The sequence below is a fragment of the Colossoma macropomum genome, unplaced genomic scaffold (assembly GCF_904425465.1).
Source record: "Colossoma macropomum unplaced genomic scaffold, Colossoma_macropomum, whole genome shotgun sequence".
In the NCBI taxonomy this organism is placed as follows: domain Eukaryota; kingdom Metazoa; phylum Chordata; class Actinopteri; order Characiformes; family Serrasalmidae; genus Colossoma; species Colossoma macropomum.
Genome location: NW_023494787.1, coordinates 39,372,971 through 39,397,938, shown reverse-complemented (window position 1 = coordinate 39,397,938; position 24,968 = coordinate 39,372,971). Strand labels below are relative to the sequence as shown.

At 35.9% G+C, this 24,968-nt stretch overlaps 1 protein-coding gene across 1 annotated transcript; it reads right to left on the bottom strand.

The window, feature by feature from the left end:
* Positions 1 to 892: 892 nt before the first annotated feature.
* LOC118804945 (cytosolic phospholipase A2 delta-like) lies at positions 893 to 22,985 on the bottom strand. Its single transcript, XM_036565537.1, has 14 exons — positions 22,811 to 22,985; positions 19,589 to 19,616; positions 19,187 to 19,307; positions 17,581 to 17,723; positions 13,791 to 13,992; positions 10,630 to 10,735; positions 10,361 to 10,501; positions 8,548 to 8,625; positions 5,999 to 6,154; positions 4,993 to 5,139; positions 4,218 to 4,304; positions 2,710 to 2,864; positions 1,220 to 1,385; positions 893 to 1,071 (listed from the first exon to the last, which is right to left on the bottom strand). The coding sequence occupies exons 2-14, from the start codon at positions 19,612 to 19,614 to the stop codon at positions 893 to 895; spliced, it is 1,707 nt and encodes a 568-aa protein (XP_036421430.1). The 5' UTR covers positions 19,615 to 19,616; positions 22,811 to 22,985.
* Between the last annotated feature and the right edge of the window lie 1,983 nt (positions 22,986 to 24,968).

The following is a 24,968-nucleotide window of genomic DNA, read 5'->3' as shown; positions in this document are numbered from 1 at the left end:
GATCTTTTCCTCTTTAGCTCTTTTCCTGATACCTTTTACTCCTACCACTATTTCAGTTGTGTTTTAGTGAGTCATTATTTCATTGAAGTAAACTTCAATGAAGTTTACTTCATTGAACTTTTATGCAACTTTTTTTTTTCACTTGAATATAGCTTAAGGTTGCTCTACACACCTCTGACAAAAAGTCCCATTCCTAGTTGCTTATAAAATATATATAATTCATAAACATATATATATTCACCCTGCTGAAAGAACACTATTAGAAACATTTGCATTTTAAACCTGATGGTTTTGCCTTCTAATGGGAATTGCACAGCTTCCCAACTTTGAAACAGGGTTGTAGTGCCTTACAAGTAATCTGGTGAGACATGAGTGACCAGCACAGATCTTAATGTATGGGTGTAATATGGTTATGCACAGAGGCAGATATAAGCAGCCATTCAGCTGCACTTTTTGTTTTTTTTTTTAGAATGTGGAGATGAAGAGCAGAGAGAAGAGCATTGCAGTAATCAAGACAAGGTTCTTATTGGTCATTGTGATTTTTTTTGTCAATATTACTGTTGTAAGTTAATATAATCCTTAGTTTATAAACAATTTACAATTATTATTAAAAGATGACGCCAAATAAACAATCATGAAGGCAAACATGAAAGAAAAGTATGATGAACATTCCAGATTTTTCCAGACAAAACAAAGTCAAAACTTCAAAATGATAAACAAATGCACCCAAATCTGATATTCTGTACTCCATAAAATAACTACTACTACATTACACACACATTGATTATTGATTATTTGTTACTTTTCTGATACATGAAAATAACTTATTGACTACCCAGATCCAAAAAGACTGACATTCCCCACGTTTATTTTATGTGTTTTCCTTCATTAATCAGATTTTTCCAAGCTTGGAAGTTTTCTTTTGTCCAATGACATTTTCAATCTCCTTGAGCAGTTTCTCCTTGTTGTTTTTGATGTTTAATCCAGCTTTCTCCAGAAGATCTGTGATCATTTCACGACTGTAGTTCATTTGAAAAGTGGAATATCTTTTCTCCCACTTCTTAATTTCTCCTGAGAAAACAGACATTTGCTGCTTGAAGCTGCATTTCTGTTGGCCTACAATTCACACTATCCAGTATATTACCAATACCAATACGTTTCTGTGTATCAGTGAAGTCAATGATATACAAGGATGTATATTTCAGTGTGCTGTAGTTACCTTTGCAGTTAACAGCATTGAAAAGAGGGATGTGAATCACAGTTGGAGCATCGCTGGAACCCTTGAACACATAGAAGTCCTGTGGTTCTGTATTTTCAGCAGGTAGAACAACATCAGGGAAAGGAATCTGAAGGTCTTTGCACTTTTCAGCAGCATGAACCACCGTCTGCAAAACAAGCAATTTACTGGTAATTTCTGTAAATACACTGTTTGGGGCTCAAATATTAGCTGCAAAATGACCATCAGACAGCATGTTCTACTCTTTGCACCTTTTAGTCAACAGTCAGAGACCAGCTGAGAGGAGAAATGGTCTGTTTTCTTTTTTTCTGTCTGTTTTTGCTCAACATTTTGTTCATCAATAGCAATATTTTTACATCAATTCAAACTTCAAAAATACTTCAAATCTGCTGTGTTGCACTTTTTACAGTGAACAGGCCATTTCTACCTGGACTGTGAGGAAAAGGTGCAGTGTGTAGAACAAGCTGTCTAACGGCCTTTTTGCAGATCGTGTTTGAGAACTCAGACTTCCTTCTTTTGACAGGCAGATCACAGACGTATTGTGTTCCGATATTTGAATTCTCAGCAGGACTAATGTTGTACCCGTAACCTATAGCTCTCTAGCTAACAGTGTAATAAGCTTTCATAGCAAGCTCCATTAACAAATTTAGAAAAGCTTTAAAAACCTGCTTGCTGGGATTTTTGCCTGTGACTAAGAGCAGCAGGAGGGCAGTCAGTTGAGGGAGAGGAATGCAAGTAGCTGAGGTTTAACCTCACCTAACTGAAATCAAACCAACTGAAGTCAAAAAGGACACATTACAGGACTGTCTTTTCTGTTTTTTTGTCACAGATTGATTTTGTGCTTTTATATTTCAGTGCATCCAAGGAGAAAGAAAACATACACATTTACTCCCCCACCTTTTATTCAAACAAAAATAAAAAAATTGACTTAAAGATGAAATAACCATGTGATTTAATGAGCCTCCTTTAAAACAATCCTCTCACCTGTGAAAATGCATCACTATATTTATTTTGCTGTGATATTTATTTAAGCTGAAATAAAGCAAACCATATATTCATTTGGAAACTCATTCTCACCAGATAGAGGAGAAAATCATCACCTGTTCTTCCCTCTCTGTCCATGGCAGTGATTTCTCAAAAGTTACTTAGCTTTCAAACTTATGAGTCAGGGAGTATTCAAATGGCAAAAACTGCACATTTGAAACGTGAGAAACCCACCTTTGACAAGTTTCAGAGGGCAGAAAAGAAGCAGAGCAGATCTTTATGGGACATCATACATCCTTAAATGGTCAGACTATAGAAACTACCACTGCACTTCTTTTTGGAGGAGAAAGATGTACATCATCAGATGAAAGTACTTAAGTTGTAAATTGGTACTGGTGTACGAACAAACCACACAACACTGTGGCTGTCTGTATAGTTAAGACTACACCCAAAATGCTGCTTTCACTGTGTGTGCATGTGTGTAGTACCTTAAAAGGATCTCCTTCACTGAAGTCAAGGGAAATGATGAGATCGATGTCTCGTTCTTTTCTCAGTACTGAGAAGTAGGGTGAGTTAAGTAACGCTCCAGAATCTTCATATTCTCTCGTCTTTGACATAGAGACACTGGAGTCAACACCTTCCACTGATGACACAGTCAAACAATAATTAGTAAGGATAATATGGCTCTCCCATGGCTTCATTTACTCATTCTGTAATCATATTCATTATTATGTTTTTCACTTCTTTTTTCTTGATCACTTTCCTTGAGTGAAAGGGATCTAGAATTTTTAGAAGGTTATTTAAGCGCAGGTTGGCAGGTCTCTGGCATATGTTATATGTGTGTGTGTGTGTGTGTGTGTGTGTGTGTGTGTGTGTGTCTGGGTTGCTTCAGATAGTTTCAGTATATGGCTTGTTTTGTGTAGATAGCTTGTATTTGTCATTCTCAACAAGATAGCTTGTTGTTGTCATTTTATATTATATTTCCAGTACATATAAATTTCCATATATAAATTTCAATGACATCTCAAAGCTGTTGTTTCTGACAACAGCTTTGCAAGAAATACTAATATTATTAATTTGTTTTGTCTGAATACTTTTACCATCAAATTTTTTAAACATATATGTGCTTATGAATACATGCTCTTTTGTTTATATTCATGTGTACAAGGTCAAAAGACATTATGTGTGTAAATTTAAAAGGTATATATTGTCACTGTCCCAGGAAAGGCAAGTATCTCTAAAATAGTAAGTTTACAGGAGAAACCTCTTACCTTTTAAAGTATGTTAATGTAAAGAGACTTTATTCCAAGTGATTTTGGAGCGTTTCTATTGGTGCATTCATTATAAACATTTAACACAATATAAAGGACAGCTGGTGTGTTGTTAAATGAGGTAGACAAATAAAACAAATCGACAAAAATGGAGATATTAAGTTTTGTTTGGACATTGTTTTATATTAACCCTTTAATGCATAACATGGGTCAAAAGTGAGCCAACTGAGATTTTATTGTTGATATTTTTGCAATAAATTAATTTCATCATTAAAAATTCCTTGAATTCCTCAATTAACTTGTTTTTGATCATCACAAATTCTTGTTTTGACATTTCCTTCTTACTTTTTGAATAAAATTCATTTTTGTATCTCTACCTTTCCAATGCACAACATGGACCAAAAATGACCCACATTCATTTCCTATGTTATTTCATGCATGGCTGAGAGTTTCTTTGCTATATCTTTGAAATGAGATTATTTTATAATTTAATATTTTTTAGGCATTCCTTAGATATTAGGTATTTGATTACCACAAATCATTGTTTTCATTCTTCTTTTCTTACTTCTAAAACAAAAAATATATATTTTTTGTATCAGTACATCAAGTTTACACACTGGGGTCAAAAATGAGTGAATACAATGAGTGTAGAAACAAGCACTCCTCATAAAGTGCTCAGTGACTGTATAGATCACTTAGTAATTAAATTATAGTTAATTTCCCACCTTCCATTTTGTAGAGATAGTTGTGATTCGTTCCCCAGGTCCAGTGCACAAGTTTTTCCATAGATCTCAAAATGGCAATCCAACTTTCTGACAAAATAAGATTAAATAAAACAAAATAAGGTTGACTTCAGATTTCTAATATAATCTGCCTTTAGACTAGATATGATAAAGTCATTAAAAAGGTTCCCATGGCTGAGATTTGTATAGTGGATTACAGACAGTACAGTTACCAGTAGACTTCTGAAAATGTGTGGTAGTGTTGCTGTTTTAATAAATTGCAGTACTTTATTGTATTTCTAATTTCAATTTATTACAGCACTTGATTATAGTTTCACTGCACCCCTGTGTTTCTAATGTACAGCTGTAATGTGCTCTAATGTGCACCCATAGCTGACATGAAGATCATTTCCTTACAGTTTATAAAGGTAATGATGGAAACATAGAATCTAAGTTCAACCTTTGGCCACAAATGCTTCAATTATGATGTGCACTATATAAAAAAATAATCACTGCACTACATTAACAATGATGTACAAAACTGAATGTCTTTCTTATTATAACATTACAGGATGATCAAGTAAACTGAAATTAAACACCATCATTGTTAGAGTAACAAAACAAGCATGTTAAATGCATTCAAATAAATAATAAATCTGTTTCAGAAAAAAAGACACGTGCAGAGCTATGATTATGTTTGTAATTTAGTATAATTAAGTCAGCAGATTAGTCTGAGGTGTATTGTTTGGAAAATGCATCAGTAGAAGGTTTTACTCACCGTCTTCTTCCTGTTCCTTAAACATGTCAGTGATAGAACTGCATGCTCGCAGCGTGAAATCTTTTAACTCCGTTTTGGAGATCATCTTTGCTGATTTCTCCACCCCCTCTTGATTAAAAGTCATCTTCTCTGTTTCTTTAAATTTATCTAAAGAGAGAGTTTATATATATGTTTATACTGTTTGTTGTTTATGTTGATGTGTGTTTATTGGGATGTTGTGTGTTTGGATGTGGGCTTAGTTTTGTGGGTTTTGTGTCACAGTCAGGGTGAAGCCTGTGGCTGCTGGTGACCTTCACCGTGAGTTTGTGTGTTGTTTTGTGCCTATTTCCCACCTGGTTGTTTAATATGGAGCTGTTTTTGGTTCAGGGTCATGGCTTCAATCCACTTTTCACTCTTGTTTTTTTTTTTTCTCTTTGAATGACCAAAGCAATCATAACACTACCAAACTTTACCAAATGTTTTGATTGTGACAATTTTAGCTAGTGTTGAGCATAACTCAAAAACACTAGCCAGTACGTGATGAGCAAACAGTTTTGAACAGTTCTACACACACAAAACCATCATATTTTTAGTAAAACACTTAAATTGTAGAAAATAAACTTAATTGTAGAAAATCTATGTTTCGGTAGTGATAATTCATAATGTTACACATTGATTTTCAGACTTTGGGATGTAATCGCTCACCATGTGGCCATGAGGGACAGGGATGCAGTCTCACTTTCTGCTGGAGTGAGAGGATTGTGGCTAATATAAGACACCAGCTATAGAGTAAAACTGGTGATATGAAACCATTTTATACTTTTTTGAATAAACGTGTTGTGTATACATGTGTGTTGTGTGTTCATATATATATATATATATATATATATATATATTTAGATATAGATATAGATATATGTGTGTGTGTGTGTGTGTGTGTGTGTGTGTGTGTGTAAGAATGACATTTTTTAATGTTAGGGTAATGTTATGTATTCTTTGGATTATTGTATATGCTTTTGAATACAACCTTTCAGGTGTTCATCCATGGCTTTGAGGTGATTTGTAAGATCCTCCTTTTTCAGTGCACGAAGGTTCAGCTCCACAAGTGTTAAGAGCGCCTCAGGAGCTTTAGGCACATCTGGCGTTTGTGATGCTTTCCTTTCTTGTGCACTTCCCGTTGTAGCTAAGGCAAAAAGTAATGAAAGAAATATGTAGAGAAATATTGACCTTAAAAATGGCCAACATTTTACTACACACTTCTATAACCTAAGAACTCAGCTAGTTTGTACTGTAGTTCATGTAGTTACTGAATAATAAATATAAGTATATAATAAGACTGGAATTTTAGGGGGTTAACTTTAACCATTTCCTGACTGAGTGGAACATTTCGTTTTTTGGCAGCAGTGTGCGCTGAAATGGACAAAAACCTTAATGTGTGATTATGATGTCAATCAAATACAGACCATTTAAGCTAAGATAATCAGTTCCTTAAAAGGAGGTAAAACTTTGCATGATAATATAAGCCTAATATTAGCCAGTTTAAAAAAAAACAAAAAACTAAAAAGTAGCTTAAAAATCATTCAAATTCATTTTGCTCTTAAAGTATCACATTTTTACCTCATGTCTGTGCAAGACTGAGAAAAATGTAGAGCATGGGAAGCATTCATAATTTTGTTTTGACTTATTTACCAGAAAAATCAGAATGTACGCACCATCTAGCATTCAAAAGTTCTAATAAATGTAATGATTATTGTGATACAGCATTGTTACTCAGTGATACCAAAAGCTATCAAAACATTTGCTACAAAACCAATACCAAAAACCTTTTGCTGTCATTATTTTTTTTCTAAATTTTATTATGTCATATTGTATGATATGTGAGTGGTTGACTATGGTTGAAGGCTGCAAACCATGTTCTGACCTTATACAACACAACCCAATTTAGTACCCATTAATTCAAACATTTACACTCCGTTAAGGAGGAATAAATGAGAAGATTGTTAAATGGGGAGGTTCATACGTGTGATTAGTTCTTGTAGTTTCTTGAGGATATATTCCATATCTGCGAGGACACTGCCACACAGACCTGTACAAATTCCAAACAAATAATAAAAAAACAGACAGTAAGATTAAGTGTCCAAAGTAAGTGTCCATTGTCCAGCCCCAGGGCCAGGCAAATCTTAATGGCTTCTATTTAAAAATGTGTTATAAGTGGCCTGCCAATTAGTACATTGCAGTTGTTCCTTAATACACTGTAGAAACTGGCTCATCAGATCTAACTAAAAAAATGATTTCATGTGGTATCAAGCAATTTAACTCATTTTATTTAACTTAAAAAATTACTTGGATTGAAAAAATCCTTATCAGTACTACAAAACAGTGCAAAGCTTTGTGAAGTTATTATCGTTAGTGATATTGGATTCCGTGTGTGTGGAATTAGTATTTTAATCCAGCACACTGTTAAAAGTGGTTCATTAGGTCTACTTAAAAAAATACTTTATGTGGTAACAAGTGTGACGGGCCTGTGCCATTACAGGTGGAGTTGTAGTGGGTAGGGCTGAAGGCCTCATCAAGAACACTACTTACACCTGTGTGGTGTGCTTGTGGCGGGAGCTCCTCTTTTGTTTTGTTGTTTGTGTCCCGGGCAGGTTGGTTTTGTTGGGCCAGTTTTCTTTTGTTCTTTTGGGCATTATGCTTCAGTTTATTTGTTTATTTTGGAGTTATTTTGGCCTACAGTTTTTGTCCTTGAGATTTTTGCACCAGATCCTTACATTTATTTCTCATTAAAATAATTTTTTCATTTATTCACTGTGTGCTTCCCTTTTATTTGTCATGATGTTGAGCCAGTCATGACAAATGTGGGGGCTCGTCCGCCTTTTTTTGTTGTTGTTTGGATTTTTTTTCGCCCCTCTACTCCTTTTGAGTAGTTGGGGGCGTGCAGTGTTTTGTTTGGGTTTTTGTATTAGCTGATTTTGCTCGTTGTTTAGTTTGGTCTGGAGCAGGCTTTTGTTGGGGTGAGCCTGTTTTAGTCCTTTGTGTGGCCCCATGGATCCTTTGGGCTTTGCTTTGCTGTCATTTGGTGAGTACTCTGCAGGGGTGGGTTGGTTTGGGTTGCAGTTCCCTCTGCTAGGTTTAGTGGATTGCCTTTATTTTTGTACCACTTCTGGGCTGAGGGCACCGCAAATAGAGGTTGGGTTTTGTGGCTCTGGCCAGAAGACTTCTGCCCTACTGGTATTTGGGTGCTTAAAGTGACTCAGCTCTTGGAAGGAGTATGAAGACTAGGTTGAGCTTAGATAGTTTTGGTTTAATAGTTAGGGGGAACTGCAATTGCGGTTGCCTCCCCTCCTGTTTGAGTTGTTTGTTGCTGAGTCTGCCTTGTGTTGGCTATGGCTTCTGTTAGTCAGTTTGTTCAGTCACCCTCTGAGGACTTATTGGATCAGTTTTCTAAGGATCAGCTGCTTGAAATTGCTGGTCATTATGATGTTGGGTTATCAATTACTGATAAACTGCTGAAGGAAAACATTAAAGTTATATTGAAGTCTGCAATGGTAGAGAAGGGTGTTTTGAAGACCTTACCTGTTTCTCCTAGTCCCTCATCTTTGCCAGCTTCTTTGACTTTTGAACAGCGAGAGTTAATATTATTGGAAAGTGCAGCTAAGGAAAAGATTATTCAAACCCAGTCAGAGGTGGAGAAGCAGATTGAGTTGTCTAGGAATCAGTTGGAGCAAAAGCGACTTGAAGTTGAGGGTTTCCGTTTGGATTTGGTTAAGGCTGGCAGGGTTTCAGATACTGGATTTTCGGCTGGTACTGTTGAGAGACTTGGTTTTGATGTAGTTAAGTATGTTCAGTTGCTGCCTAGGTTTGATGAAAGGGATGTTGACAGTTTTTTTTCACTGTTTGAGCGTTTGGCCGACGCAAGGGCGTGGTATGATGTAGAGCGTGCTACGTGCTTACTGTGTTCAAATGCAAGGGGACTGGGAATCAGGGTTGCCTTGGTTATTGTTGGCTGCTAGAGAGGCGTCTCAGGAAAGTTTGGGATTTAGTCCTAATCAACTTGTGTCTGCACATAATGAGTGGGGTCCCTTGTAATTACTGACTGACGATTTAAAAATGTCAGACCCACCTAAAAATGTTTTAGGTTATGTTAGTGACTTTCAAAGGCGTCTCTATGAGGCTGGTCAGTTTGCTAAAGAAAAGCTCAGCCACTCTCAGGATAAGATGAAGCGTCTCTTTGATCATAGATCAGAGGTTCGTGTGTTTCAGCCAGGTGACCAAGTGCTTACCCTGTTGCCTGTTGTTGGCTGTCCTTTTCAGACCAAATTTGCTGGTCCCTATACTGTGGTGAGGCAGACATCTGATCTTAACTATTTGTTGGAGACACCAGACAGAAGGAAGGCAACTAGAATCTGTCATGTTAACCTGTTAAAGCCCTATTATGGCCGTGAGTCTCATGCAGAAACATTAGAGGTGTCAAATGACAAAGTACAAGTTGATGTTAAACCTGTTCTTTTAGCTGATGCCAGTTGTGCTGAGGAGCTATCTCACCCTTCTGTTTTTCCCATTTCAGAGCCAGTTGATGAATTTGACCCTCATGAATGTTTTGCTGGGCCAGTTAAAAAATTCGGAAGCGCTGCATAATTTGGATAGCATGCTTGGGCATTTGCCTGCCTTGCAACGTTCAGATCTGATTAAACAGATCAGTGAATATATACCCCCACTTGCACAAATCTTATTCAGCATGATACTGATGTGGGTGATGCAGCCTCTATTCGGCAGTGGTAATACCATGTCTCTCTGGATAAGAGAAGACAGTTGGAGAAGGAAGTTGATTACATGCTTTAAAACAAAATAGCTGAGCCTTCATTTTCCAGCTGGGCCTCTCCCTGCCTTTTGGAAAATAAGCCTGATGGTTCTTTTAGGTTTTGTGATGGTTCTTGTAGGTTTTATCGGAAGGTGAATACAGTGACTAAGCCTGATTCATTTCCTTTGCCACAGGTGGATGACTGTATAGACCAGGTAGGGTGTGCTCAATTTGTGAGCAAGTTTGATTTGTTAAAAGGCTATTGGCAGTTTCCTTTAACAAAAAGAGCTCAAGACATCTCTGCTTTCATTACACCATTTGGTTTAACGATTAACTAGTTTTATTCAACCTAAATAAATACTTTGAATGAACGATTCTTTCAATGAGTGTGTTTTTTAAGTTGAATGAAACTAGTTCAATTGCTTGTTACTACATGAAGTATTTTTTTTTTTTTTTAAGTAGATCTGATGAGCCAATTTTTACAGTGAAAAAGATTTTACAAAAGTTAAATATATGTAACATGCTAAAAAGAAACGTTTGCCCTTTGGTACTGCTTAATCATTTTGTTTTTATCATGGTCTGTGTTACCTTGTAAGTACAGCATGTCAATCTCAGGCTGCTTCTTAATTTTGTTTCCATTCTCAAACTGACTTCCCAAACAGGAGGAATCCACAAAGGCTCCAGTAAGAGAATAACCTGACTCATCTGGAGTGATCTCAAACCAAGGATCTACAAACGAAAAGTACTGTAAATGTTCCATTTTACCATGCACACACACACACACACACACACACACACACACACACACACACACACACACATACATATAAAACACACACAGACAAATGATAAATTACCTGCATTCAGTCGGTCATATTTACACTGTTTGTCAATCACAGTGTAAACAGGATACGGGTCTTTGGTGTATTTACCCCTCTGCTCTGTGAGTTTGTGTTCATCGATCTGTGAAATGCAGAGAATACAGACTTCTACAATGGGATCCAAAACTCTGAGAAATGTCTGAGATTTGACACCCCGAGTGGGCTTGTGAGAGCCTATGGGACATTGTGTAATCTCCTTTCAGACTCCCTAATCCTGTAAATACTTTGGGAATCTCTGCTTGAACATCTCTTCTGTGTGTTCCACCACATCTAACCTCTCAACAAGTTTTAAAGCCTCAAAAGCTGGCAGACCTAGAAGGGGTCAAACAAGTGATCCTAATATAATACTATGTGAGCTAAAAAAAAAAAAGCTAGCCAATTCCCACTATGCGAACAAGTACTGCACAACTCACAGAATCCGGAGAAACAGGATAAATTAAAGACACCATGTGGTAATGTACTTCATTACTAAAGAGACACAGACAGCTGTAGTCTTCTTTTAACTCCCATTTCACTTGTACTCAATTGCCCTCTCTTCTTAACGACTACAGTGAGACACACTCTTGGATCAAGAATGCTGAGAAAGTTATCAAGAAAGTTGTTGAGAAAGCAAATTGTAATTTATTAGAACCCTAAAAAAGCATCCAATCATAAGCAATACGCAAATTAGCCAGTTATGATTGTATATGATTTAGACAGTTTGTGGTAGTCATTTTTATTAGTTTGCCTCTAATTTTACAGGACATCAGCGAGCAAGATAGGGCAAAACTTAAAAATCCTACTTAGGAGAATGGCATTGCAGCAATGACAACTCATAACACACTCACAGCAAAACAGACAAGCAAAGTCACACACATTAGGTAAGAAAAAATTTTGCACTGTATTTAATCAGTTTTGTTTGTGTTTTTTTCACAAGTCCCGTGTCACAGTCAAGTTGTGAATCATTCAACATGTAAGTCGAGAGCAACCCCGAGTTCAATTCGCTGACTCGAGTCCTCATCTCTGCAAGAGTGTCTACTTAGTCTACACTTCGTTGTCACACCAAAAAATGGATAAAAGCAGGCTTGGACTAATGTGTCCATCGCATTTAAATGCTGTCACTCAGATTGACGTTTATCATGTAATAGATGTGGGCAAATGTTGTATTTTGAGGTTTTCTTAGCTTGAGGGCGGATTTAGTGATTCTGGACAGCTCTAGGCAAAGGACAGTTATGGATGCCCTGGATGCACATTTTTTTATTTAGTTGATGCTCTGGGTAAATGATATCATCTTAAATCTAGTTGATACATGTGATATTTCCCATTTTGAGATTGTTGTAAGAATGTGTAGAGGATTCCGTCTTTATTGTGTCATTTTACCAGGCACCAGTAGGTGGCACCCTCAGACATGTACTAGGCAGCTCTGGGGTCCATAGGCACATGGTATCTAGCTGTAGCAGATAGTCAGCTGCTCCTTTCTTCATTGTTATAGCCCATAGAGTTCAGTTCAGTTCATGTGTTCATGAAGAGGTTTGTGATGACCTTTACTGTACCCTTTGTGAGGTTCTGTTCTGTTATGTTCTGCACTGTAAAAAATGGCTCATCAGATCAACCTAAAAAAATGACTTCATTTAGTAACATGCACATTTAATTAGTTTTCTTCATCTCAAAGAATTACAGTAAAAAAGCTGCTTTTTTAAAAGCTGATAGAGCTCCTAAAAGTAATAAGAAACCCAGTGAATGTATTGTTATCATGGCACTAATGTAACAGCTATTAGCATCATTATAGCAGATAAAGTAAAGGCTACTTATAAAGTTACCATTTTTCATTAAACACTGCTGTAAAAAAGAGTAACTGGTACATGCTCAAGATCAAATAACAAAATAAACCACACTCAATCCAGTTAATAATGAAGATATCAGAGTGGGAAGATCAGTTTAATATTGAATTTAACAGCACCAGAAAAGTTTTAGTGGCATGCAGGTTTCACAGGTTTGCCAGCATCAACAACAACATTAGGAGTATATAGTTTGCCGGTATTTAATAACGAGTATGTAGAGGTACAAACTAACTCAGTATTTAGATGTTTCATCAAAAGATCCCTGAGTTCTGTTTCCTTCAATATTTAATTAAATAAATCTCAAAGAAGAATCAGGATTAGTATAAAATCCTGTAGCAATTCCAGTGGTCTCCACTCACAAGTGATGTACAAATGTACAAGATGTACAAGTGTGAAGGACTTGTTTAAGTGTAATACTACTGCTAATAATAATAATAATAATAATAATAATAATAATAATAAATGAATTGTTCTCAATCCCTGCTTGGTTTCCCACATTACTTGAGGGGACTCAAAACAAGTAGAAAGAAATTAAGTTCAGTAACTTAATAAGTGTGTAGAATAATTCGTAGTAAAAATGATCACTTTACTGGGAGCAACTCAAGGTAGTAATTAATTTGTAATGATAAATCAGCAGATGAATTAACATATAATTAACAAGACAAATTTCTAATTTCTTAGTTACTTGTTATTTCTTTATATGAGTAAACACACTTATCAGCTCATTAACAGTGTAATAAGCAGCAGTTAGTGCACATAAACGAGCTATGAACTAATGTAAAACTAAATTATCAATTAACACTCAAATGCAAATAACTGAATCATCAACTACTAACTAATGCTTCATTAATGTTTAATGCATAAATAATCAGTTATCAGTTATTAATTTGCATAGAATTACCAATTATTTTGTGGCAATGTAAAGTGCTAAAAATGGTCACAATATTATCTGCAAGCAATTATATTTACAACAAAAACATGCTAACCTAAAAACGAACTTGTAGTATCAAGCAAGCAAGTTTTATTCAACTTAAATATTTAGAATAAACAATGCAATGATTTTGAAGCACACTTCTTATAGTAAAGCCTCACATAACCTTATCTGCAAGTGTCTGACGCTTCGTTTAACATTACATTACTTTAAATGAACAAAATCAACATTAATTCAAATCTCTAAACCAGTTGCAATCGACTTTTCCTCTGTTCTCTTTTTACAGTGTATATAGTTCAGAATATGTTAAACTTCAAAGAGTGTTTCTAAACTTCATTATATATTTGGAGCACAGGTATATGACTAGAGGTATAAATTATACTGACCTCATTCACCATGTTAGACACAATCAGTACCGACCACACATCTGTCAGGCTGAAGTTGTCTTTTTCTGAATAGTATTTCGCCAGCTTTTCACCCATTTCCTTCAAACTGACGCTGCCATCAGCAAGCCTTTGGACAATGTTATTTTTCACAGTGTCCAGTTTGGTGGACCAGTCTGGTTCTTTATATAATGATGCCATGCACCTTCAGAGAACAGATGGACAAGACAGTGCTTTAATTTAAATAAATAAATAAATAAATAAATAAATAAATAAATGCTGTTATCAACAGCCAATATACAAAAATGCAAAATTATCAAAACAAGTTTACTTCATGAGTTGGTTGAGGGCAAATTTGATCAGGCAAAAGACTCCAATAATCAAAACAAACAAACAAATCAACTACGCTAGTTCTTTAATTGAAATCCTCACCTAGTAGCAAAAACAAAAAACACTATCTACACTAGTCTTCCCTATGGCTTAACATAATTACATGGGTTGGGGCCCGCCCCTTGCCTAAGGTATCTATACAATGGGCAGCTACGTATGTAAAAATGTATGAGCGCGCCCATCTGACCTGTCCAGAACCCCAAGAAAGCAAAGCATGAGAGAGAGTGTATGAGAGAGAGAGAAAGGTAGATAAAAAGAGCCTAGACAGCCATAAAACAGCAAGGCTAGCGTGATTAACAGTGCGAGGCACGAAAACACAAGCTAACATGAACTGAACAAAACTCCATCAATACACAGACAAAGCTATCGCAGACATACACAAAACTGCATGAGCAGAAAGAACACAAAGCTTAAGTGTCTGCGACAGCAAATGCAACTAGGACCACACCAAAACAGCTTGGAGCACAGGGGTAACGCCAGCTCCTTCATGAGCTTTGCCGGGCTGCTTTTAAAGTTCAAGTCCCTCCTCCAGGGCCGGAACTCTGCATGATGATTGGCCGTCAAGTGGTACGCGTCAAGTCTCTAATGATGTCTTTCAATCCAACCAGCCTGTAGCAGAGATAGGGAGCAAATGAGGGAGGAGACATACGGAACAGAGAGAGAAAGAGAGAGCGAGCGAGCGAGAGAGAGAGAGAGAGAGGAAAAATACCGGCCAGACACCCCTTATCCAGGCCAGACATCACAGACAGTCAAGGAGTTACTATCCAAACCAACAACTCAGAGAAATGCTGTTACATTTTAACAAGGCTGTAAAGTGCAACGGTTTTGCTGTGTTAAAGATTAAAGGTGCATCAGTCAGTTTATTTCTTGTATTACTAATACAAATAACTTGGAAAAAATGTTTTAGCAATGACATCAGCACAAGTGTATTACATCATTTTATAAGACCCTACACCATATTACTCCACCCCGTCCCTGCCTGATTGGCTCCAAAAAATGTGGGACAGTCCGGTTAGAGAGCTGCAGGTGGTTTTAGTGCTGTGGGTGAAAAACAACTGCCAAAAACATACTGATAAGAAACATGTTAAAACAAGAAAGATGAAAAAAACTCACGCACAATATTTTTTTCACTATGGAGGTGCCCAGACAGGTAATGTATGGAAAAGAAATACTGGCTGATGTTTAACATGTTACACCAGTTTCGACCAGGAAGCGGCAGCATGCTAATGATAAGGGAGAAGGTAAAAAAAACAGCTGCTCCATGCTGTCTGAAGGGCTGGTATAGCATGCTAATTGTTAACTACATAGCTCCCCAGTTATGTTTTTTTTTTCATGTGGTCTCTCAATGATAAGGAGGAAAATAAATATGGAGGGACAAATTTTGTTTTTAGGTTTTTGATGGTTGAAATTGTGATGCTAGAAATATTTATTTGTCTGTTTTTGGAATGTTATACAGGCAGAAATAGTAACAGTGTTTCCATACAAATTGGTCTCAAAATCAGCAACATTCACCCTGGACAGATATGTAAACACAACAAATATAATGAGTTCAACAGTTTGAATGGCCAAATTTAAATGACAAATCAAGTAGATAAATCTTTATCTATCAGAGATCTTTATCTATCAGAAATCTATTAAAGTAAAGTAATGCTTTGTATAAACAATCTTAATAGACATTTATGTAATACCAGTCAACCACATCAAACTCGATTATTCTCAAGCAAATCCATATAAACGGAATGCCAAGTACTTGGATAGTATAATTAGATTAGAAATGTAATGGTATGTCATCATAATTTACCAAGTGGAATAAATCCATATTTGCCAGGGGGAAGCAGTAATGTATCCCTGTCTTGATATTTTTATCTTTAAACCACACTGTAAAAAGTGGCTCATCAGATCTACTTAAAAAAATACTTCATGTGGTAACAAGTAAATTAACTCATATTATTCAACCTATATAAATACTTTAAACGATTTTTTCAATCAAAGTAATTTTTTTGAGTTGAATAAAACTAGTTCAACTGCTTGTTACCACATGGAGTAATTTTTTAGGTAGATCTGAAAAGCCACTTTTTACAGTGTAATCCTAACCCTAAACTTAACCTCAACCCAAAACCTTATCCAGTCAAACTCCAGTTACAGAATGGTGTCTGTATCAGCTTGTTGAGGATGTTGAGATGGTCTACATTATACTTCTTTCATGTTCAGTGAATTCTCAGGTTAACATCTACAGATATGATCTTGGACACACTAAATAAAGTGAAATTACGCGTTTAATTAAATTTCTTGGTAATCTCCTTAACATATTTACAACCCCATTTCCAAAAAAGTTGGGTCACGATGCAAAATGTAAATAAAAACAAAATGCAATTATGTGCAAATCATTTAAATACTATATTTAATTGAAAATACTACAAAGACAACATATCAAATGTTGAAACTGAGAAATGTTATTGTTTTTTGAAAAATGTAGGCCCATGATGAATAATATGTGAATGATATTGACATTGTTTCACTTTAGGTGCACCTATGGTGTACCAGGTTAAAACAGTGCTATCTGCAGAGCTTTGCTTTTTATGTTTTCTAGTTGTTGAAAATATTTGACATTTTGTGTGACATTTTAAGTTGGTACATTTAGAATGGGGACACCTGCTGTTCATTCCATTTCTGGAATAAAAGTTTTATAACAAAACTTGCTCTTGTTTTCAGTGAAAGAAGGGGATGATGTTAGGAATGATCAAGAAAAAGTTAAAGGTATTAAACAAGACAATATTTGCTTAAATTTTAATTGATTTTTAATCTGTTTGTATATTTACATTAAATTATATTTATAAGTTAACCATTTTTAAATTGATGGAATTGAAATTTTACCATGATGAAACATTGATATGGAAATATTACAATAACTAATATTACTAGAGTTGTGATCAAATAGTGTTGGAAAAAAGGGACTGAATTGTGTTGGAATAAAATGATCAAAGAATTTTATTTACTTTATTAAATCAAATTTCAGTAGTGTTGTATCAACATACAGTACTTGTGTTGATTAAACATAAATAGTTTGTCTTGATTTAACTGAGAATTGTGTTAAATCAAAACAAACTATGTATGTTCATTCAACACCAAGTACTTGGGTTGACTGAACATAAATAGTTTATTTTGATTTAACACAATTCTGTAAGTTGTGCCAAAGCAAACGATATGTGTGAAACCAATGTCCACTATTGAATTGAGTAAATCCAATGTGTTCTTTTTTTCAGTGTAACTTGGCCACCTTACTGTGAGAATTTAGGCTACACCCCTGAACATGATGCACACCATCCACTGAAGAAAAAAACTTTATGTAATGAGTTGAAATGGATCTAAATAAGTAATTGAAATATCTAGTATGAGTCAGTACCAGGTAGATCCTGAAACTCCACTCAGGTACATGATGCAGTCCAGCAGTCCCTCTTCTTTCAGCTGACTCAGTGACCCCAGCAGTCCAACCATAGCTCTCAAAGCACCACCAGAGCCCAGCACTGCGATGTTCGGCACCTCATCCTGCATCATTCAAACATAAATCTTAAATACTTAAAACAAACAACTGTAGTGCTTCTACTGCTCTTCACTAAAACACAATGAGGGATGAAATGTTGATAGATGCAGTTGTTTATAATGCATTTATTCTTGAGTAATTTATAAGACATTAGTGTTAAGCTTAATACTACTGTTAAGCTTTATTACCTGTCTATAAACCACTTTGAGCCAGCAGGAAAAGTGCTATATACATAAAGATTATTATTATTATTATTATTATTATTATTATTATTATTATTAAATAAGGAATGATCTATGACAATAATAATACCATAATACTACACTGCAGTGTGTAACGTAGTAGTGTTTGTTGTAGTTTAGTATTCTAACTAAGGGCCAGATTTACTAAATAAAATCAGGCCTTAATGAATTTTGCACCCACAGAAGCACAGAAGCCTCTTTGCTTGTGCACACAGTGTCACGACTTAGCTTCAGGTTTTACCACACCTGAGACCTGACATGCAAATTAACATCTTGGAGCGATTCACTTTATGTATTTAATGCCAACGGGCAATTGATGCCAGGGCTATTGGAAAAGCATCATATCTCCAGGACTGTAAGGAGAAGGAGAAGGAGAAGGAAAAAACATTCTTACCTTTCAATGGAACTGCTTGTCTTTTCGCAGCTAAGACTCAAATCCTCTGTCAGAACTTTCAGCTTTCTAGAGAGAATTTCCACTTCTTGTCAACAACTATTTGAACTGGGCTCTGAGTGGCTCTGTATATTGGCGTCACTGCCAGTGACATGCACAGACTTTGTTAAGGGTGGGGGCTGATGTACTTCAAAAGGGCATTTTGTAATATTATTTAAATTTTATTTGAAGAATGATCATTTAATTTAGCTTATTATTATTATTATTATTATTATTATTATTATTATCCAGACACAGAAAACTGCAACTATGCAATCTAACTTCATTTTCTATCTGTTTTTTTGTTTGTTTGTTTTTTGTTTGTTTTTTTGCAGCCAGCTCATATCAGCTTATACTTTACATTCCAGGTGTATTACATACAAAGGCTTATTATTCAGTAACTACAGGGTCTTCAGTGTAAACCAGTTGAGAAGTGTGTAATAAAACTTTGGGCCCATGGCCTGTTAAGTGGTTAATAAAAGTGCTGGCAACACTTTCTCAGTAATCCTAAAGATGACTTGGTGATTAACCAAACCATTAACCAAACTCAGATTTGAAAAAAAAAAATCTATAAAAAGTTTTTTTTTTCTTCCTGATCAAGACTTTCAAGCATGGCAGTATAAAAAGCTCCTTGACTTTAAATTTCTAGCAGGGGTTCAACTTTGATATGATGTAAGATATCAGATTACGGAGGGAATTCATTCAACTGGGAATGACTACAGTAAGATGAAGCTTGCACGAATAGGACCACACTAAATCTGGTCCTAAAAGTCAAATATTGAAGAATATGATTTACCTCAGTGCAGGATATACCATGCTGCTTCAGACACTGTAGAACGGTCTCTCTCCTTCTGGCCAAATGCTGCCTCTCCGCTTCACTCAGAGAGTGACCAATTCTCACCTCATTGCTAGGCACACTACACAGGAGTGGTTTCATTGGCAGAAGTATGTAGTAAAAGTAATAAATAATAAACAGATAAACAGGTACCTTTCATACATGTAAAAAGTGATCATCAGTAAATCATCAGTAATATCACTAGCTTGACTTAGTAGAGCTGAGATTAACTAAAAAAAGTGGACCTAGCTGTGGTCATTGTAAAAGGGTAGACAGTATTGTGCACAAATACATTTCAAATATGTGCACCAAACAGTGAAAAGAAATTGCTGTAAAATCATTTTTAAAAAGGGAAACAAATACCCTTGACTACTGCTGGTCTGGCCCATCTCTGAAAGGAAAGGGATGAAAAAAGCAAATGTGAGAAACGTCATTTTGAAAAAAAAACAACAATTATTTCTTGAATATTGTTGGCATTTTATTTACATCAACACAATGTTTAAAACTGCTGTCATAAAGTTGAGTAATTCAGCAGCACAAGAAGGTTGTGTTCTGTTCTAACTCAAATTCTGAAAGTTAAAAGGTAAGGAACACTTCTGAACACTGCTGGACAGAATTAATGAGAAAATGGAATCATCATATCAGGCATTTTACCCACCTACAGGTGAGGAAGTGAAACATTTAGCAAACTTTCTGGCAAAAAACTGTTGGTTGAGAAACTGGTATGACAACAATGACACTGCCCATTTCTCTTTTAACTGTCATAATGAGATATCTATTTGTAAAATCAAAAAGTAGAACACTGCCAAATTCGATTAATGTTAATATCTGCGTTAAGCATCAAAGTCCACAGAATAATCATGATGTATGGTCAAATCATTTGACCATACATAATTACCTGAACTGAGTATGAACAAAACATATGTTTACTGCTGTATACACAAGTAAATTGAGTATTAAATAATTGTAAATTAAATTCACTGCTAGGCGAAACTCATTTTAACACATTCATATTGTATTGCAGAGATTGTACACCGATTGAAAGTCAGTGTTGAAAGAGCTGACATACCAAATTTCTTTCTGCTGAGTGTGGTTCTATTGTGGCTAAATGCTACAGAAACTACACTGTAAAAGGTGGCTCACCAGATCTGCTTAAAAAATGACTTCATGTGGTAACAAGCAATTGAACTAGTTATATTCAACTCAAAAGAAATTGCTTTGATTGAAAGAATCGTTCATTCAAAGTATTTATTTAGGTTGAATAAAACTAGTTCAATTACTTGTTACCACACAAAGTGTTTTTTTTAGGTTGAACTGATGAGGCATTGTTTACAGTGCTACAGTAGTTCATGGTTCAGTTCTGCACGACAATGTTTCCAAGTTAAACCTGCAGGAGTTTTTTTCCTGTTTACCCAAATGTTTGGGGTTTTCCCAATCTGATTTAACATCTACAGCTGAGTTTCAGCCTTTCATGCATGCTGAAAGAAATTTATTTGAGGGAGACTTATCACTGATGTTATGCCAAGCCGGAAAATTTGCATATGCTTTACATTGCAAAGTGGTGTTACACTGTAACAAGTGGCTCATCATATCTACTTAAAATAATTACTTACATTACATACTTACATGTGGTAACAAGTAAATTAACTAGTTTAATTCAACATGAAATAAATACTTTGAATGAAAGATTCTTTCAAAGTAATTTTTGAGTTGGATAAAACTATTTTGATTGCTTGTTACCACATGAAGTATTTTTTTTTAAAGTAGATCTGATGAGCCACTCAGATCTACTTAACATTCTTAACATTACACGGTATATCTGGATAAGTTGAATTTACTTAAAAAAAAAAAAAAATCAGGAAACTGGTTGCTTTAAAAGAGTTAAGCAATGTGTGGTGAAAACTTGAGTTAGCATTACTTGAAATGTCAAGCTGTTATGCCTAAACTTCTACTTAGTATCTTGAGCTCAAGTAAATAAAATATTGATTAGTAATATTCATGGGAAAACAGACGCACTGTACAGTGTGAAATTTCTTCAAGTGGTAAGAAGTAAACTAACTAGTTTTATTCAACCTAAATAAATACTTTAAATGAACGATTTTTTGGATCAATGCCATTTTTTGAGTTGAATAAAACAAGTTAACTTGCTTTTTACTACATGAAGTCAATTTTTTAGGTTCATCTGATGAGCCATTTTTACAGTGCATGCCCAAATCCATTGCCCTAGAACATTTAAGCATAGATGAACAAATTAGCAAGTTTAAATTCAATGTACTTAAAAATACTAAACACTGCATTTTAAAATAACCAATTTTTTGTGTATTAGATTAATGTAAGCCCATGTTTGTACAACTCATAAATTCTAATGATTTTAACTTTTTGAGTTAGTCACTTTGTCTGATTAAGGAATATTGACCACTTTGACAAACAGTGAAGAGTTAACCCTTAGTGTGAATGTGGCCATCCGCCAGCACAGACCTACTCTTAGCAGCAAGGAGAAGAATAACTTGCCCTTTTAGCTAACAATACAAAATCAAACATATGCAAAGTATACATGAGTTATGCAAATATGAAAAGCATACACATGAGGAAGGTTAGCCTGAATGAAACATACATTATGCAAACAGATGGAGCCAGGGGCCAGTGGGAAAGAAGTAAGTTACCCAACAAGATCATGTTAACAAAACAAAATGTCACTGTATTTCACAGCTAACTTAAGTTTCACACTGTAAAAATAGCAACAGTTTTTAGAATATTTGGGATGATTTTGTTCACTCAAATGGCATTTTTGAGTTGAAGCAGCTTGTTGGAATTTAGTCTCTTGCCATGGCAGCTTTGAAACTGTCACATTCAAAAATGAAACTGTACTGCAGTCTTATTAAGGTTACTTAACAAATGTGTATAACTGAGTGCACAGTAAAAAAGCTCATCAATTCAACAAGCATTTGAACTAGACTAGTTTTATTAAACTCAAAAATTACATTGAAAGAATCATTAGTTTGAATAAAACTAGTCAATTTATTTGCCAATCAATTAGTTCATTTACTACCAACTGCAGTACAATTTTTTGAACGTTGCAGTTTCAAAGCTGCCATGATTCAACTCAAAAATGCCTTCTGAGTGAACAAAATCATCAAAAAACATTTGCTTAACTTAAAATAGTTGAGTAATATGTGGGATATATTCAGTTTTATGTACAAAAGGAAAATAGGCATGGTCAGGTATCTGTATGTTAATCTACACTGTAAAAAATGGCTCATCAATTCAACCTAAAATTGACTGTGGTAACAAGTAAATGAACTGGTTTTATTCAACCTAAATAAATACTGTGAATGAAGAATTATTTGAATCAAAGTCATTTTTGAGTTGAATAAATCTAGTCCAATTGCTTATTACTATATTAAGTACATTTTTTTCAGGTTGATCTGATGAGACATTTTTTACGATGTGGTTTTAATAATCATTTATCAGTTTTAAGAATACATAAAGTATCACTGGTCAGACAGTTACAGTGCCATAATTGAAGAAGAGAAATCAACAACAAAAATGCAGTAAAAATGAACTTTTCTTATGTTGTGATCTTACCAAGACTCAGAGCCGAGGGTTAGTTCACTTGGTGAAAGATAGCGAGGTTGAGAGAACAAAAAAGTTGGGAAGACTCTGCATTGAAGTTTGTGAAGTTGTGCTGCTGGTCAGACCAAACATAACACTGCTGTGCTTTAGCTGTTCCTCTCTCTCTCTCACTCTCTCTCATTCTCTTTCTCTCTCTCTCTCATTCTCTTTCTCTCTCATTTTCATCTTCACACGTCACACTGACATCTTTGTTAATTTGTTGATTGATTTACTAAAATATGTTTGTAACTTATCATCCATAACAATTACAACACAAAATAATTATAATATCATAAAATGAGTTATTCATTATTGCTTTACCTATACTCTCTTATCTAAAAGTGTCCTCATTTCTACATCCAGCAATATAAATAACAAATAAACCACACACACACACACACACACACACACACACACACACACACACAAACACACACACAATCTCATGTGTCAAAAAAACACAAAGTAAGAACACAGAGGGAGACAGAGTCAACTCGATGCAACAAACAGCTGTATTAAAGCAGCAAAGTCCAGTCAATACAAATGAAAGTCTTTGATGTGCAAAGACACTCTACGCTGGTGTCAAAATGGGCCTGTGGGGGCGGGTCAGTTCAACCCTAAAAAACAACATAATTGGGGGAAGCATGGTTTATAGGTGCGGGAGTGGTATATGGTAATGAACTGTGACTTAGTGGTCAGGGGTAAGGGACGGATTAGGTGGTGCAGTAGGAGGAGAGGTTAGCTGAGGAACTACAGGAAGGTCAGGCCACAAGGAACAGACCAGAGGGCTGGGAGGAGCTGCTGGATTGGGGACAAAAAGATTGATGCAATTATATTGAATACACAGTACATAGACACAAACGTCAGCACGTAAGGACATCAAAGACTATCTCATTAGGGTCAACCCCACAAACAATTTGAAAGGTCCAGCTAGGTAAATCAGGACCAGTTGGGCCTGGGGACAGAGCACTGAGGCACACTGTAACTGACATGCAGTACACTGCTGACAGTAATGGGAGAGCCCTGTCTGGGTGTGGACACCTGACCATCACATCTTTGTACCCATTCGGTCAAATGAGCATTTGTGAGGTCAGGCACTGATGTTGGTTAAGAAGGCCTGGTTTACAACTGATGTTACGGTTCATCCCAAAGTTGCTCAGTGTGATTAAGATCAGGGCTCTGCGCAGGCCTTTGGAGTTGCCCCACACCAAAATCAAAGTATACCTCTATGGACAGATATGGAAAGATAGTAACATATAATTGCCTATGAATGCTGTAGCATTAAAACTGCCCTCTGCTGTAACTAAGTGGCTGAGCCCAAACCCTGAAAAAGAGCTTACCATTATTCCTTCTTTACCCAGCTTTATACTTGGCAATGTTCATTCTGGTACGTTCTTCTGGCATCCACCAAACACAGGTTCATCCATCCTACTGTCAGATAGTGACACATGATTCATCACTCCAGAGAACATGTTTTCACTGCTCTGGTGCTTAAGACCACCCCAGCTGATTCACAGTTCTTGTGATGACATTAATAGGTGCCAACCTGGGGGGTCGTTCTCCCCCACCTCCTCCTTGCACTTTGTCGCCCTATACTGGTAATATGTGCAATGGCAATAAAGTTGTATGGATGTAAAATCGTTGGGTGCCATCCTTTTGTTTATTAACACCTACAGGGCTGAACAGGGTCTAAATGATTCTTCTATGATACCATGTTCAAAGAGCTTTCATTGTATTGTATTAATGCAATGTTGGATAAAATCAGATCAAGACTCTCAATCTTGGGACAGGCATGTGTCAGACAAATCTACTGCTGGGGTGGGTCAATCAGGGGCGCTGGACATGACAAAGCTGACACTAATGTGTGTTTCTCACGTGGGCAGCCGTACAGAAAAAAACCTTGGTCAAAGTGGCTTCCAAGGCCCAATCCCATTTCTTATTTTTACCCCTACCCCTTGTTTTCAGGTGTCACCTTCCCCCTTGGAACTGAGTTACAAGGTGTAGTGGTTGAAATCATCCTCTACAAAATGGGACAACCCTAAAAAAAAAAAATTACTTATGCTTTTGTTTACATCTTCCATGTATTTTTGTTTTGGTTTCCAGCACTGCCCTTGGTCACACCGCTCACCTG

Excerpts from the sequence above, each read along its gene's own strand:
- LOC118804945 (XM_036565537.1), bottom strand. The coding sequence starts at position 19,614 with ATGGGCCAGACCAGCAGTAGTCAAGG. Across the intron at positions 10,736-13,790 it reads TGTCTAACATGGTGAATGAG|ATCGATGAACACAAACTCAC; the intron begins GTCAGTATAATT and ends TGCATTTCACAG. Across the intron at positions 6,155-8,547 it reads TGAGGGACTAGGAGAAACAG|CTACAACGGGAAGTGCACAA; the intron begins GTAAGGTCTTCA and ends TTTTTGCCTTAG.